This window comes from Gekko japonicus, unplaced genomic scaffold (genome assembly GCF_001447785.1).
Source record: "Gekko japonicus isolate JY-2015 unplaced genomic scaffold, Gekko_japonicus_V1.1 scaffold312, whole genome shotgun sequence".
Taxonomy (NCBI): domain Eukaryota; kingdom Metazoa; phylum Chordata; class Lepidosauria; order Squamata; family Gekkonidae; genus Gekko; species Gekko japonicus.
Window position 1 is genome coordinate 6,438 of NW_015176460.1, and position 17,073 is coordinate 23,510.

General features: G+C 44.7%; 1 protein-coding gene across 1 annotated transcript in view; it reads right to left on the reverse strand.

The window, feature by feature from the left end:
- LOC107123687 (rho guanine nucleotide exchange factor 26-like) overlaps positions 1 to 17,073 on the reverse strand; it is a gene marked incomplete at its 3' end in the record, with an annotated part of 47,420 nt that overhangs the window by 5,968 nt on the left and 24,379 nt on the right. The window contains exon 6 of the mRNA XM_015426990.1: positions 2,943 to 3,095. Coding sequence (XP_015282476.1) covers positions 2,943 to 3,095 — 153 coding nt within the window. The remainder of the gene's footprint in view (positions 1 to 2,942; positions 3,096 to 17,073) is intronic.

A 17,073-nucleotide genomic window follows, 5' to 3' on the forward strand; every position in this document is an offset into this window, starting at 1 on the left:
GGACTTACAAAAGTGGCAACAATCAAGACACAAATTTTTCTGGGCAAATAAAACCCCAACAGTGAGCTTTGAAACAATTTGTAGACCAACATAAAGGGGAGGATTAGGAATACCATATTAAATGAAATATTATGAGTCTTTCATTCTGCCAAATTTTATGCAATAATGCACAGGAAATGTAGAGTAAAACCGGCTGCAAATTGAAAGTTTCTACTCATCTCCACTTTCACTTGCAGAAGCTTATTGGGGGGAATCTAAACAGAGACCTCTAAGCATTAAAGATATAAATCTCTTAGATATAACCTGCAAAATTTGGGATAAACAGAGGCAGATCTTAGCCACAGAGAACTCACTGCTAAAGCCTTTTAAAATCAAGAGTGGTTTCCCCCAGGGAAATAACATATAGCTTTCTTAAAATCGCATCAGGCAGGGATAATCGGATTAATAGACTTATATGATAAGGGCAAGATCTTAGAAAATACTCATCTGGAAGTAAAGGTGGGGGGCAAACAATTCCCTGGTAGATACCTGTAAGTTGCATACATGTTAAGGAACACACAAACAACACAACCTAGGCCCAGATTGTTAACAGATTTTGAACAACTAATGAAAGAAAATGATGGATCTTCATCTAGGGTTGCCAAGTTCCCGCTGTATGTATAGTGGGGGACTCCAGCTCCCTTCCGGGAGCTCGCGCGCATGTGCGAAGCATGGACGCGCCGCAACCACATCACCCAGAAGTGACGCGGCCACGTCGGACGCAGGGCCGCGGTCATCCGAGGGAAAAACATAGAGTTTTCCCTCGGATGACCGCGGCCCTGCCCCTGGCGCGGCTGCGTTACTTCCAGGTGACGTGCTGACGCCAGGCACGTCACATGCTTTGGGGGTGGGGTTCCCCCCAGGGCCCGATTCGCCAGCGGCGTGTAACAGGCCTCTGGGGTGGGGGTTTCCTCGCCCTCCGGGGGGACTTGGCAAGCCTATCTTCATCAGGCCTCATCTCTAAAATGTATCAGATATTGCTTTCCATTGATAGCATCAAGAATTTGGGAAAAGTCAAAAACAGTGGAACATAGACTGCCAAAATAGACTAACAGACGACAACTGGACAAGGATATGGAACTCTCCTAGCTTTAAATCAAATTATCTTTAACGTCAGATTCCAAATGTTTAAGATGACAACTAGATGGTAAATAACACCAACAGGTTTGAACAGGATAAAAGCCACAAACAAAAAATGTTGGAAACAATGTGATCAAACAGGGGACTTTCTGCACTGTTGGTGGAGGTGTGCGTATGTTGATACTTTCTGGAGAAAAGTGTTGCAGGAAATACATACGATAACGGGCTGCCTGTAACCTACCCTCGATATTAGAAACCATTCTCTTAGGAATATGGGAGGATTCTCTTTCTAACAAGGCAAAAAAAGAATTGATCTAACTAGCAGTGGCAAGGATCTTACTTGCAGCATACTGGAGACACTTACAAACCCCTTCCATAACAACATGGAGAAGAAAATTGTGGGACTATTTTGTATTAGGAAAGATAACATAACATAATACCTTAAGCAAATAAGAAAATGCATCCTTGAAATCTGTGGAGGTCTGGTATCCACTGATTAAATACTTAATAGAGGCCCCTGCCACACGGCAGGGAAAAGACGGGGCAAAGCGTGACTATTAAAAGCCGTGCCAAAAAAGAAACGCCCCGGCGGGATCCCATGGATCCCAGTTGCTGTGCTCCGTTGCTCCCCGGCACGATCAGATGCCGGGGAGGACGACACTAGTCGAAGGGGGAGGCTGCCGTACTGCGCATGCTCGAGCATGCGCAGTACGGCAGGGGGCCGGGGATGCGACGGTGGCAAGACGCGCCGCCGATCCCACGGCCAGGATGAAGCGCCTCAACCGGATGAACCACCGAAGTAGGTGGTTCATCTTTGACACGCTTCATCGGGGGAAGGGCCGGGTTGGAGGCGGGAGCGCGACACCAGGCAGATGTTGCCGTGGGATCGCGCCCGTCTGATGCGCCTCCAATCCGGCCCGCTCCCGGCCCAAACTGCCTCGTATGAACGGGGCCAGAAAATGGCATTGCGCCCAATAACCCATATTAAATGATATGCTTTTGAAAATTAATTAAGTAATACTCAATAGTTCAGAGACTGCTTGCTAAATGAGTACTGTTCATGAAAAAAGACAGTTGATATATTGTATATTTAATTAAATGTATATGAAAGACTTGTTATAACTGTAATCGGTTAGCACTTTATGTACGGCTCATTGGTATTGCTCCTTACTGTTACATTAAAAGGTAAAGGTTTCCCTTGCTCGAAAGCCAGTCGAGTCCGACTCTAGGGTTGCGGTGCTCATCTCCGTTTCAAAGCCGAAGAGCCAGCGCTGTCCGAAGACGTTTCCGTGGTCATGTGGCCGGCATGACTAAACACCAAGGCACACGGAACGCTGTTACCTTCCCACTGAAGTGGTACCTATTTATCTACTTGCAATTTCTTGCTTTCAAACTGCTAGGTTGGCAGGAGCTGGAACTAGAGACAGGAGCTCACCCCATCTTGCGGCATCCGGGTCTCGAACTGCTGAACTACTGACCTTCCACAGCCTGCAGTTCAGCGTCTTAACCACTTGAGCCACCGCAGCTCCGTTACATTACCGTTATATAATTTTAAACTTTATGTTAAAATAAACAGTTTATTAAAAAAAAATTAAAATTACCTGTTCACTAGCCATGTGACTATTAGAACCCCTCAGGCTTAGTACAGAGGTTGCTATCACTGCAGTGTCTAACTATTCATACTGCAATTACCTAAGATTTTAGGAAACAAATATATGTGTAATGTTAGCTAACTGATAGATCAACTATTTTTGTCGCAGGCAATTCTGATACTGTTGAAGGAGTGATGTTGGAATATAAACACTGTAGTATCCATTACTTACAGTAGTTTCTGTAGTGTTCGCTGCTGATAGACTTCATTTGAGCAATATTTTACATAAGGATCAAAAGTTGATGAAGTATGCTTTTCCACAATATCACTGATATCTTCGATGAAGATGTTATTCTGATGCCTTGCTTCAAGCTCTTTGAAGAATCTGAAGAGAACAAATGCACAAAACATACTTCACTATGGTTTCTTTTGTAAGAAGCTAAAGGGCCTAAATGGCTTTATAAATAAACAATGATAAGCAACTAAGCAGAGATATTTGAACCTACAATGGAATACCATGCAAGTGAAGAACCCTGAATTGCCTATTTATTCAAACATTACACATGTACTGTTACTGTCAGTGGAAGTGGGGTTGATTATTTGTATCTGTGGGGAGAACATAAAGATCAGGTTAAAGCACAAAATATTCCATTAAATTGTTATATCTACATGTTTTGTGGACTACCTAAAAAAACCCTAATTTGAATCAATAATAACCAAATATACTATTTGTATGTGAAAACTGAAATACAATGAGCTGAATTCAAAAGGTGATTATTGACCAGCAGAAAGGGGTTGTTTTTGGCAATTCCCCCACCTACTTTGTCCACCTTGTTGTTCCTGCGGATCCTTTTGTGATAACATGATGCTTTCCCCCATCTGTCACAATCCCAGCAGCAAACATCAAGCAGTTATAGGTTTAGCCTGTTTGCCAATGGTCAACAAGACTGAGCAGGGCCTTCTGCAGGTGCCACCTTGCAAATGGACAAAATTAACAACTGCCTGTATGTGTGCATTCTTTCTTGTGACCTCTGCCTTATGACAAGGTTAGAAAGGCTCCTACTCTCTGCACTTTCTGCAAACTGTGCAAAACTGAATTATTTAGGAGGGCTTTTTTATATAAAGGTAATAGGGCTGTACTGTAATGAAAAGTTTCAGAAAGATGCTTCGGATAGAGACTATAGACTATACTACTGGGTACTATCTGTTGCTATGCTCCTACTAGGTAATTTCTGCATCATTTAACATGTTGTGCTTTTGCTTTGTTTCAGCATTGTTTCAGCTCTGTAGCAGATTTCTGCTTGTTTTCAAATTTCTGCAATCCAAACCCTGTTGCATTGTTTGTTGGAGAATTTCTACTCCTCCCTCCCCTCCCTCTGGTTTTTTATTTAAAAGAGCTCTTATTAAGAGTGGTTGGGTGGGCAAGTAAACAGGTAAACCAACATAATAACAATTTACAAGAAGGGAAGCTTTAGAAGGGTTACATAACCACACACTCAAAAATGACAGGCTGTTTTCGTTGGAGAGATGGATGGATTTTACTTGGAACTGCTTACTAACCCCAGGAATCTTAAGACTCTTGAAAAAGTATTAGCTTGTCTCTCAGGATTGCTCCAATCCTCTCACAAGTCACGTATATGCTGTTTCTCTGAGGCAGCCTAACCTGCCTATCAGAGGATCCTGACCAGTGTTCCCTCTAAGCTGAGTTAGTGTGAGCTAGCTCACAATTTTTGAGCCTCTGGCTCACACATTTTTGTCTTGGCTGAGGAAGGATGGCTCCAGAGCAAACTAGTTTATCCAGCAGCCAAATCTCTTGCTCACAACTTTAATGCCAGTAGTTCACAAAGTAGAATTTTTGCTCACAAGACTCCACAGCTTAGAGGGAACATTGATCCTGACTATAGGCTTTTGAGCCCAAACCACCTAGCTCTTCACCCAGACTGAATAATTTTTCCTGTTATTTTCCATTTTTCCACTCATTTCCCTGTCTCTTCACTAACCCTTTCTCTCTCTCTCTGACAAATTCACAGCCTCCCATTGGTTGTAAACTCTAGAGATTTGCATACCCAGCAGGGAATCAGGGATTGGCCGTGATGCAGGGATGGTGGAACTAGAAGCCTTCCGTCACAATCCTATTCTCCAGGAACAGCCTTTCAAGGCATTCAGTGGGCTGCCGTAGATAGGGAGAGCTGTGAAAGTTATATTATAGTGGCGGAAGGGTGTGTTTTTTTTCTGCCATCAAGGCACAGCTGACTTATGGTAACCCTGTAGGGTTTTCTTTATGGTCTCACAACCAAATACTAACTAGGGCTTAGGGTTCCTGCTTAGCTTCCAAGATCTGACAAAATTGGGCTAGCTTGAGCTATCCAGGTCATGGCAGTGGAAGTACCTTCTGTTAATTGAAAATGACCTTTGAACCTCCTAAATATAGAGTATCCATGGAATGTACAGCACCTCCCCTGCATGAGCTTCCAAGACTTGTGTGATAAGCTGCTAGCTTTCTATAATTGGCACATGCCATTTTATTAATCATGAAGATATCAAAAAAATAACACAGAGAATCTTAAATGTGTTACTCTCAAATGCTGTTGCTTTGTATCACTTTAGGGGAAGGGGTGGTGCGCAGGTTGGCCCAGCCTAGGTCTGTCTTCTTGCCCCAGCTTTCTAGTCACTTGCTTCTTAGCTTCCATTCCTTCTCACAAAGCAGAATGCAGCCCAACGTTGCCTGTGTGCACAACCTGTTCCTTCTCATGGCAATCGTATTGTGCTCTGTGGATAAAATGCATGGGGGTAAATGGACCAGGGTGTTTGTGATTTTTTTCAAAATGTTTAGTTTATCGTAACTATTCAAAAATTCTTCAAAAACATAAAATATATATAGGGCCACTAAGAAAACTGTTGTATTGGGTTTAAAAACGTTCTCTAAGATTTCTGCAGTCTCTTGCAATGCTGTTACAAAGCAAAGTAAATCCTGCTTTAGGCAGCACAACAAAATGTCAAAAAGGAGTCCCTGGACAATAGTAACTTATTGGAAGGTGGACATAGGGGGACCAAACCCATAAGTATAGGGGGACCAAACCCATAATGTTCTTTATAGACTGACTAGAAATAAGGTTCATTGTGGAAATAAATACAACGATCTCTAGAAAGAGGCTCTTGTAAAGTGCCAAGGCTTTGGGCACTCAGCATCAATGTGCCGTAGCGACCTCAGCAGGGTATAATGACACAGAGTCCACCATTTTCTCCAGAGGAACTGATCTCTGCTACTTGAAGAGCAGTTGTAATTTTCAGTGATCTCCAGCCCTCGCCTGGAGATTGGCAACAATTGTTACTCAGGAGGAAATGGCTGGTTTGGAGGGTGGAGTCTATGGCATTGTACCTGTCTGAGGTCCCACCCCTCCTCAAACCTCACCCTCTCCAGGCTCCACCTCCCAAATAATGAATTTCCCAACCTGGAGTTGGCAACCTTATCTCCTTCCCAGCCAAGCATCAACCAGCCATTATCTGCCCCTCTGATTTCAGCTTTGCATCTCTTCCCCCCTTCCTCCTGGAGATCAGTTGCAATTCTGAGTAATTTCCACCCCTCTCCTGAGATTGGAAACAGTGGTTCCCCAGAAGGGAATGGCTGGTTGGGAGGGTGGAGTCTATGGCATTGTACCTTTCTGAGGTCCCACCCATCCTCAAACTTCACCCTCTCCAGGTTCCATCCCTCAAATCTCCAGGAATTTCCCACCTGGAGTTGGCAACCATATCTCCTTCCCAGCCAATCATCAACCTGTCTCTATTTCCCCCTCTCTCTTCAGCTTTCCATCCCCCCCTACACACACCTGCAGCCTCTCCCGTGCTCTGAAGCCCTGGCTGCCACAGAGTCCACCATTTTCCATGCTCTGAAGCCCTGATTGCCACAGAGTCCACCATTTTCTTCACGGGAACTGATCTCTGCCATCTGGAGAGCAGTTTTAATTCTGAGTGATCCCCAGCCTCTAGAGATTGGCAACAATGGTTCCCCAGGAGGAAAAGTAGTCTTTCTCTGCAATGGGGACCAAAGCAGCTTACATAGACCCTGCTCTGAAGCACTGACCACTACGCATAGGGCAGCCAACCTCCAGGTGGAGCCTGAGGATCACCAGGTATCACAACTGAACTCCAGACAACAGATTCCCCCCCCCCCCGAAAATAACTGTTCTAGAAGGTGGGCTGTGTGGCATTCTGTTCAGCTGAGGCCTCTCCCCTCCCCAAACCCTGGCTTCCATAGGACGAAGACGGCCTCTTCCCTTGATGGGCTGCAGTCTATACTGATGCCGCCCCATGCACTGGGACAGTCCCGGTTTTCCCGCCCTTTTCTGCCTTGGGGCAGCTGGGAACTGTAGTCCAGCAGATGAGAAAGCCCCCATTCAACCCAGTGAGTGAGACCTCTCTGGAACTACAGCTCAATTAAACCTTATGGCAGAACATTTTAAACAAACCACAGACAGCAGCCCAGCAGCCATCTTACAAACACAGGTAACTGCCATTTCATTACATCTACCAACAGCCACTGAGGGAAAAGTTAAGTCCCACACAGGAGGCAAGCAGGAGAAGCGTCTTGTCAAAGAGACAAAGCCATTTGCCAGGAATTCTGACAGGGCAGAGTGAAAGGGGGAGTGGGCGGGGAAGAGCAGCACACCCGGGCAATGGCACACCAGTAGTCTTGACTTGCAGCTGATGGGCCAATGGCTGGCGGAGCACATGCAATCTCGCCACCCATAGGCCAGAAGCCACCACCATTCGGCAATTATATATAAGAGAGATGTTTGAGGAAAGAATTTGAAAGCTATTCAACCGTTAGGTCCAGCCTGGCTATGTGGTGGTGTCTTATGCTTTTTGTAAATAGATGTTTTAACCAGCAGGGTAATGATTAACCCAGGCACATGAATGGTCTATTTTTAACTCTATAAACCTATGGCTGGTGAATAACTTTTACCTTGAAAGCTTGTTAATATCTGGAATTAGTAGATGAATCGTAACATAGGAGCAAAGGAACAATAATTTGTGTTTCAGTCATGCCAAAATAATGTCAGCAATATCAGGGAGTCAAGCAAGAATTGCAATGGGTTAGAGTGATGGATAGGTTTCAAGTTCCACCCTCCAGAAGCCTCAGCCAATCACTTTCAAATGGTGAACTGAAATATTGGAAAGGGGGGAGAGGTCTGACAGTTTAACTGCTGACCAACTGACAGAGTGAGGGGATTGATGGATTTTGGTGGGAGAAGGGTTAGGAGGTCTGCTGGCTAGGCAGCGAGTCCATTAGGGACCTTAGGTATTTTGAAGATAGGTCGGGCTTGGCTGTCATCACTGTCATATCACAGTGGGAGAAAACAAAACAAAACCCTTCCATATATTTTGTTACCCTATTTGGAATTTCAAAAATTCATAAAAACTTTCCTCCTAAATAAAGTGTTCCTTTTATTGTTTAGCTGCTGTGCTTCATACATTTGTATAATAAGCTTTAAAAATGACTTAAACTCCATTTTATATGAGCATTATTTATTTATTTAGAAAACTGATACACGGGCTCTCTAGGAACCTGCTTGAACATCCTTTTCTTCCTTTACAAGTTGCATTAGGCTTCCCAAGTCCCCCCGGGGGGCGGGGAAACCCCTGCCCCAAAGGCCCGTTCCCTGCCGCCGCCGGATCGGGCCCCCGGGGGAACTCCACCCCGACGTGCGCGTCACCCGGAAGTGACGCGACCACGCTGGGGGTGGGGCCATGGCAATCCGAGGGAAAACTCTATGGGCGCGTTGCTCCAATGCCAGTGGGAATCTCCTTTGTGAGAGTGGAGCAGCAACCTGGCCTGTCTCTCCTACCTTCCCCCCCCCCCCAGGGCCAAAACCAGGGGGGGGAAGAAGCCGGTCCACGGGCCATTGGCTGACTGCCTCTTCGGGTCAATCCCCTATTGGTCACTGCGCTTCTGGCGCCAACAAGCACTGACCGGGGTCGCTACTGCTTTGTTTCTGAGATCTGACAAGCTCATGCTTAAGGCGCAGCGACCCAATCCTGGGCACCAAGCGGCGCTTTTCTGAGTTGCAGTTTGCTAACAGACCTTTGCAGGGCGCGTCGCTCCAATGCCAGCGGGAATCTCCTTCACGAGAGCGGAGTGGCAACCTGGTCTGTCTCTCCTACTGCCCCCCAGTGCCTAAAGCAGAGAAGAGCCGGTCCGCGGGCCATTGGCTGATGGCCTCTTTGGGCTGATCCCCTATTGGTCACTGTGCTTCTGGCACCAACAAGCACTGACTGGGGTCGCTCCTGCTTCACTTCCGAGGTCTGATGAGCTCGTGCTAGTCCGGGCTATTCAAGTCAGAGCCGGGGGTCGTCTAGCAGACTTTATAAATGAACAATACATTGCAGGATCGCGGAGGGGGGGGAGGGTTAGTGTTTTTTATACCAGATTACAAATGGACCAGGCGACGCCATTCAGAACGCCCTGCTCAAGCATTCCATTCAGTGCGGAGCAGACCAAGCAAAAACAGAGAGTTGAGGACGTGCATGACAACCCATGAGTTTCATCTTTCCCTTGCCGACTCCCTCACTTCTCCCATCTGCCACTTTCATTGGGAAACTCCCCCCCCCCCGAACTCCGTGGGCCCAGCTGCGGCGGCAAAGCACAGGAATTAGCTCAGGGGGGAGGGGAGGGCAGGGAGGCAGGGGGGAATGGTGGCGGGGGGGTGCCCCAGGGTCTTTACTGCCGGAAGGAGGCAGGGGGGAATGGTGGCGGGGGGGGTGCCCCAGGGTCTTTACTGCCGGAGCACCGCTTGGAGCACTATTTCCACCAGTGGAACTTGATTGGAACCCACAGTAGGAGGTACACGCTATCTTGAAGATGCAAAATACCTTGATCCATACCTGGATCCATTCCTGACTACAACCTTTCTCCAAACCTCTGTGGTCATCATTTTCTAAATCAGACCCTGATTTCTAGGACTGCTCCACTATTACACACAGAATCAAGGGGCAACAGGTATGTCCAAGGCATATGTTTCTCTAAGAACATTCTGTAATTCTTGTACCCAGGGGTCATTTCGTAGAAAAAGAGCTAGGGGAACTCATTAGCATAACTCATTAGCATATGCCACACCCCCTGACATCACCGGAAGTGTGTCATAAGGCCACACATCCCGCCCCCAACGGTCCCAGCCACCGCCGCCGGCCTTGCAGCTCCACTGCCGAGCCCCATGAGGGGCCCGGCGGTGGACCTGCAAGGCCGGCGGGAGTGCAAGGAAGCCCCGCAAAGGCCCTCCCTGGTTCCAGGCAGGCAGGGGTGGGGAAAGGCAGGGAGGAAGCAACTTACCCTCCCTCTTCTCCTGCCTCCTCCTGGCTGAATGAGGGCCGGAAGCGGGGCGGCAGGAAGCATGGGGCGGGGCTTCGTCATGTGCCCCGCCCCCGTACCTCACCCGGGGGAACTGCGATCCCCTGCGATCCCCCCCGAAATGACCTCTGCTTGTACCAATGTCATAAGCAAATCTCAATCAGAATTTGGTATTTAAAAGTGAATTTTCTTTCTCTTCTGTAAAACTAGAAACAGTCAATATTTACAAGGCAGTATTTGGTACAGAAGGGAACTGATTTGATAATGAAACTAGTTTGTTCATGAGTTCTGGGGCTCTCGATATGATAACTCTTGGTTGTTTCAGGATTGCATTTCTACCTTGTCAATGAAACTGGTCACTAAAAAATAAACATACACATACATGCAGCTATTTTTGAGTCTTCCAGATACTGCAACAATCAACAACAGCTTCTAATGTTCACTAGCTTTGTACCACTAAAATAACTAATGCACATCTTTAGTTATTTAGACAGAGATGGCAAGTAGCCACAGTAATTTTAAAAAAAAAAGACAACAGCAACCTTGTTAATATGACAATAGTTTCAGAGGGTAGCTGTGTTGGTCTGCAGTAGAACAGCTAGATTCGAGTCCAAGTAGCACCTTTGAAACCAGTAAGATCTTGATAATATGTACTTGATAATCTTGATAATACGTACTCTGCTAAAGTGATTGCTGCAATGGATTTAGAAGGGTTTAGCTCTGGTTCAGATACCGCTGTAAAAGTAGCTTCCATGAATTCTAACAGATTCTAATGAGATAAACCTTAAAAAAGACCCATGTCAGCCATTCAGCATGTCAAACATTTTTTTTTGTCATTTCTGACACTTGAAATTGGGTTTAGATTGAAGACATGCACCTGATGGCATAACCCAGTCCCTCCCTCTTTTAAACTGTGGGCTGAGTGAGAACAGGCTGCTTTCCTTTAGTCTAACATTAAGGGAACTGCGGATGGCTCCTCTTGCATATTACTCTCTGTTACCAAGATCAGCATGTGGTAGCTTGTATCTCCAGCAGTTTGGTGAAAAGGAAGAAGGTCATTTAAAAAAAAAAAACCTGCATACCATAATAATTAATTTAAGCTGCAATCTCTCTGTGTGTGGTGTGTCTCCAAGTGTGAAAAAAATGTTTTACTTATTATTTGCTTGCTCCTAACATCAACATTTTTGTTGACTAAAATACCTTCACAGATTGTATAGGGCTGAAAAAAAATCCTGTCAATTTAAAGAAGAAAATAACCTTTCTCTAGCTAGGTGCTGTAGCAGTACAGAGGCAGACTGATAAAAACACAATGAGGTAACTGTTCTGTTTACTCAAGAGAACAAATAGAATGTAACCCTGTACAGTAAGTTTCTACTAAAAGAAGGTAAACAGAAACTTAAATGACAAATGGTGAAATACTAAACAGAGTCACACCCTTCCAAATCCATTGGATTCAATGGGTTTAGAGGGGGTAACTCCATTCAGGATTACACCGTAAAAGTTCTAGCTTCAGTCAGTGCTTGTGGGGGGGTGGGGGGTGGAGGAGGTGATGATTATACTGTTGTTGCAATAAAAGAGTTCAATGGAGTTCAATATGCCGATGACACCCAGCTCTATCTGATGTTGGGTGGCCAGTCGGACTCCGAGCCAGAAGATCTGCACCGGGTGTTGCAGGCCGTATCTGGATGGCTCAGGCTGAGCCGGTTGAAGCTGAACCCGGCGAAGACGGAGGTCCTGTGCCTGGGTCAGAACGGGATGGGATTGGGGCTCCCGCTCCCGGCCTTCGACGGGGCGCCTTTGGTGCCAGCTTCAGAGTCTGGGAGTGCTCCTGGACTCCACCTTAACAATGGAGGCCCAGGTGGCAGCCACTGCCAAAGCGGCCTTCTACCATCTCCGGCTGGTGCGGCAGTTGGTCCCCTCTCAGCCGCGAAGACCTAGCCACAGTGATCCATGCGACGGTAACCTCGAGGCTAGACTACTGCAACGCTCTCTACATGGGGCTGCCTTTGTCGCTAATTCGGAGGCTGCAGCTAGTGCAGAATGCAGCGGCCAGGCTGGTTGCTGGTGTCTCAAAATGGGACCACATCCAGCCTGTGCTCAAAGCGCTGCACTGGCTGCCTATAGCATACCGGATTCGCTTCAAAGTGCTGGTGCTTACCTTTAAAGCCCTACATGGCCAGGGTCCGGCATACCTGAGGGACCGGACCGCCTTGCCCCACACAGGCCCCAAAGAGCACTTCGGTCGGGGTCGCAACATCGTCTTGCGACCCTGGGCCCTAAAGAGGCCAGGCTTGCCGCCACAAGGGCCAGGTCCTTCTCGGTGGCGGCTCTTCCGCCAGGCTTTCGAATAGGAGCCGCCGGCATCACCACTACCACCAACAGGGGCCTGTATAGCAGCACCACCGGAGGCTGAGTGGCCAATGAACATCGGGGGGCCACAGTAACCTCCCTCTGGATGTAAGGGCATGTGCAATATGAAGAGAGGGTTTTAGTCACGCGGGATCCTTGGGCGGCGCCCATTGTACTAAATTGTTTTAAATTGTTTTATTGTGTTTTATTGTACTGAGTGCCATATTGTTGTAAGCCGCCCTGAGCCCGCACGCGGGGAGGGCGGGGTATAAATAAAATTAAATAAATAAATTTGACTGAACTTACCTTTTATGACTTATTTTGTGTAAAACGCAGTATCCATTCAGCATAATTTTAAAAAATTAGATTAAATAAATTTATTCTTATAAGTTTCTGGATCATTTATCTCTGCTTTTTTCACGGCTAGGGAATGATTCAAGCCTTTCTAGATATGTGGCTTTCTGAGCTATGTTCAAGTTACAGTAAGTTATTTAATAATCATGCCATTAGATTACCATGTATTTTAATATTTTAAGGGAAATAGAGGAAATAGTTACCTTACTCTATGGACAGTGTTCATGATTTTATAATTCTCTGTTATTAAACAGTTTTCTTTCTAAAGTTAAAATGCCAAAATACTGAGTTGGATCCAACCAGGTTTTTCACTGTTGAAAAAGGGGAGATGGTCCTCTTTGGCCACCAAAAAGGTTACGCTAAACAGTATGGGACCCACATAGACAAAAGCCAATTGGGGCAGGAGTGGTAGTAAAGAGGAGAATTAGATGAGATTCACTAAAAAAGCTGTCTGTTTCAACCAAATAATGACTAAAATAGTCAAATCCAGATTAGATATTCTCTGCCATTAATATTTATTTGAGGGGTTGTGTGTACAGAGCTACTGTGTATACTTGATTTTTTTTCTTTATACATGCACTGAGTACATTCAACATATGTATAGCCAAGTGTGTGATTTAAATCCCACATTTATCCATGTGCTGGTCCCTGGTTTCATTTGTAAAATGAATGCACACTGGCATTTTCCTTCCAAACAGATGCACACATATACATGCATGTTGCACACATGTTCACTGTTAGCATCTATTGTAGAAAATTAATCATTTTGCTCCTTCAGTTTTGGAAAAATGAACAATAAATTGTATAATACACTATGATTTTTAAAGTTATAATAAAAAGAAGAACATTCACCAGGAGGGTGACACTGAGTAAATTTTTTCTGTTCAACCCCTACCAGAAAACCAAGAATAAAAAGACGCTCTCATTATGGAGTTATTGTGAGGATAGATAAAAGAAAGACTGAAAAGTACTTTGTATAATACAAGAAGTTCTGATTAATAAAATCAGATCAACATAATGTCAGTACTATTGTGATATTATATACTGATACTGCAGATTGATAGTCTTGGAATACAAGTGTGATTTTAGAAAACACAAGCAAGGCTTTGTTCTGTCTAGGTAGGACAATGTACCACTAATCACTAACAATACCACAGCAACCAATTCTTTTCCCTTCCTTCTCTTTTGGTAATACTGTGGTGATAAAAAAAAAATCTAAAGTGCTATGAGAAAAATAGATCTTCACTGAACAAGGGCTCCTGAGGCCACATACTGAGTGATGCAGATGTCTCAAGTCAACGAAATTATAAACTGCAAACTAAATGGGAGCCCAAAGCATTTAGACTCCACCATGACAAAGTAGGGGGAAAATACAAACCTGAGGAAAATACAGAAAGTGTTTGCTTTGAATGAAAGCACTGGAATCAACCATGTGGAATTTATTTATTTATTTCTACAAATACTTTAAGCATCGTCTTACTTCCCTCTATAGATGCAGACACTTGACTGTAAAGGAAATGTTCAAAGACTAAGCTAAGGGGATATGTAGTAAGCACTAGGCACTCAGGGATCCCAGATTCAGTTTTTCCAAAAGCCATTTAAGCCATCTCTGATGCTTGGTGGAACATCAAAAGCAGCATCTAATACATGAAGAGGGGTGAGAAAGACTTGGTGTGTACTAGTACAAGCCTTTTCATGCATTCAAAGGGACTCTGAACAGCAGCCAAAGATAGTAACTCATTTGAAAGCGACAACCCCATTTGCAGGTACTTTGGGGGGGGGGATTTAAGTCAGGAAACCCAATTTTGGATCTCCCACAGTGGACAGAAATTTTGACCATATCCACAGAGTCTAAGATTAAAAGCTCTGCCTAACAATGAAATTCACTGGAGACTACTGATCAACTCAACCTATTTCATAGTGGTAAACATTGTTCTCTCTAAGCTGAGTTAGCATGAACTAGCTCACAGATTTTTAGCCTCTGTCTCACACATTTTTGTCTTAGCTCAGGAAGGATGGCTTCAGAGCAAACTTATTTATGCAGGAGCCAAATTGCTCACTCACAACTTTAATGCCAGTAGCTCACAAAGTAGAATTTTTGCTCACAAGATTCCACAAGCTTAGAGGGAGCATTGTGCCCCAGTATGGATTACTGACAATGTAAAATATGGTAGTTCTGAAGGGGTTAGATTTCTATAAGGGAAATAGTAGAGGTGTGAAGAAAGCTATAATAAAAATTAATGTCAACATATCATTTGACTATAAACTTATACTTAGTTGTGATAATGAAAAATAAAATTATTTAAATGGATTAATTCAACAAAACAATAAATTAATAAAAAGTAATATACTGAAACAAAAATCAAAACCGCATTTAAAATACAGGCCTCTCGGGAGCTTTATCCATTTGGCTAACATTCGTTTTACCTGTAGCTCCATTGTTAAAGCTTATTTAAATAAAATACCTTAGTTGGTTACCTGATCAAAGCTCTTAAAGAAAAAGGAACATCCAGAGCTAGCTGGTTAACTAGGAAAAGTGATCAATACATGAAGGGCAGGAAAGAGTCAGTATCTACTGGGCCAGAAACCAAGCAATAGAGCTCATCCAAAAATAAAAATGCCAGAGGAACTACAAATGACAAAATATTCTCATCATGATGGCAATCTGCCAGAGTAATTGCCAAATGAATTATACTATTCTGTTTCAAAGGAGATTTTGAAAGCTGCTTCCTTATAATAGTATGTGGCAAGAGAGCAACCCTATAGCCGTGCTTTCAATTCTTATATTCCATTTAAGGTGCTAAAGGATACCCTGGAGTAAATGTTTTGTGTTTCCATTACAATATTTTAATCTCATTTGAAAAGCCGAAAATTAATTTGATACAACAAATACAAAAAGACATAGTAAACAGAGCTGTCCAATTTCTCCCATTATTTTCAAGTAACACAAGCTCTCAAAGAAAAAATAATTGCCTCTCCTTCCATCACATTATAAATTAAACTAAGTGACCAACCTGTAGAGGTTCTGACTAGATTTAAAGACAAGCTTTTCAAGTTCAGTTCTAAAGCCATTCTGGAAATTCAAAGAAATCAAGTGTAATGATTTCAAATTACAAGTTTGTGTTTCTTTAAATGGTTGGTAAGTTTCAGAAGAACAAGGAGGGGTGAAAGAGGGAGATGAGTGAGTGAGGTGATTGGCTGGTGACTGAGAGTGTATGGGTGGAGCCAAGAAGTATATGTGTGTGTGGAGAGAGAGAAGGCAGAGTGTTTAGTCAGCAGCCAACTATCAGCTGTGGTCAGTCTACACAGACTCTGAGAAGCAGTCTTCTAATTAGAAACCTACAAGAAGGGGAACCCGCGATACTTGCGGGGAGGAGCTCCACATGGAGAAGAAGCAAGCAGCTGCTCCCCTTCTCCCCCGCCCCTCCGCACCAATGGCGAGGCCCGCGCGGCTCCCAGCCACGGGGCCCACCAAGCCTTCTCCCTCCTCCTTTCCCCCCCCGGCACCGAAGCCTGAGCTCAGCCTGCCGAGCCTTCTCTTCCCCCCCCCCAGCGGCAGCAGCGAGGCCTAAGCCCCGCCTGCCCAACCTCCTCTTTCACCCAATGGTGGCAGCGAGGCCTGAGCTGGCCTGCCAAGCCTTCTCTTCCCCCCCCCCAGCAGCAGCGGCAAAGCCTGAGCTTGGCCCACCAAGCCTTCTCCTGCCTCCTACTGCCCCAGCTGTGGCGGCGGAGGGACAATTGCTGGGGCGTTCTCTACGCATGCGCAGGGAACGCTCTTTTACTTTTGGGGGGATTTAAATATCCCCCATATACTTTTTTCAACTTTTTAGATTTTTCTACATATCTGGGGATTGCCCCAAATGTGAAGAAAAATCTCTTTGTCCCCTGGGTGCCTCCAATGTGCGAATTTAGATATCCGCACACAGGGGGCACCTTGGCTATTAGATATATAGATATAAGTGCTGTAAAAGGCATTAAGATTCTAAAGGAGAAAGAAAAATACTTCAGGGGGCATTTTAGGCAAAATCTAATATTGTCAGAGTATTATAAGAGTGTGAGGGGGGAAAGCTGACAGAGACCTGAGTTAAAAAGGGAAAGATTTTACTGAGCAACATAGCATCATAAAGATTGGAGAAGGTATATTCACTGAAAAGACAAGTAACAAAACATCTTGTAACCAATACACTTCTTATGCAAATAAAGTTTTATCTTGTTAACCCAGAGTCATATGCTGTTCAAAACATAAGAGTCTCATCTTCAGAACCACATAGTCCAATGAAGGAGCCTTAGAGCTAGGGCGCAATACTCTGGGAAA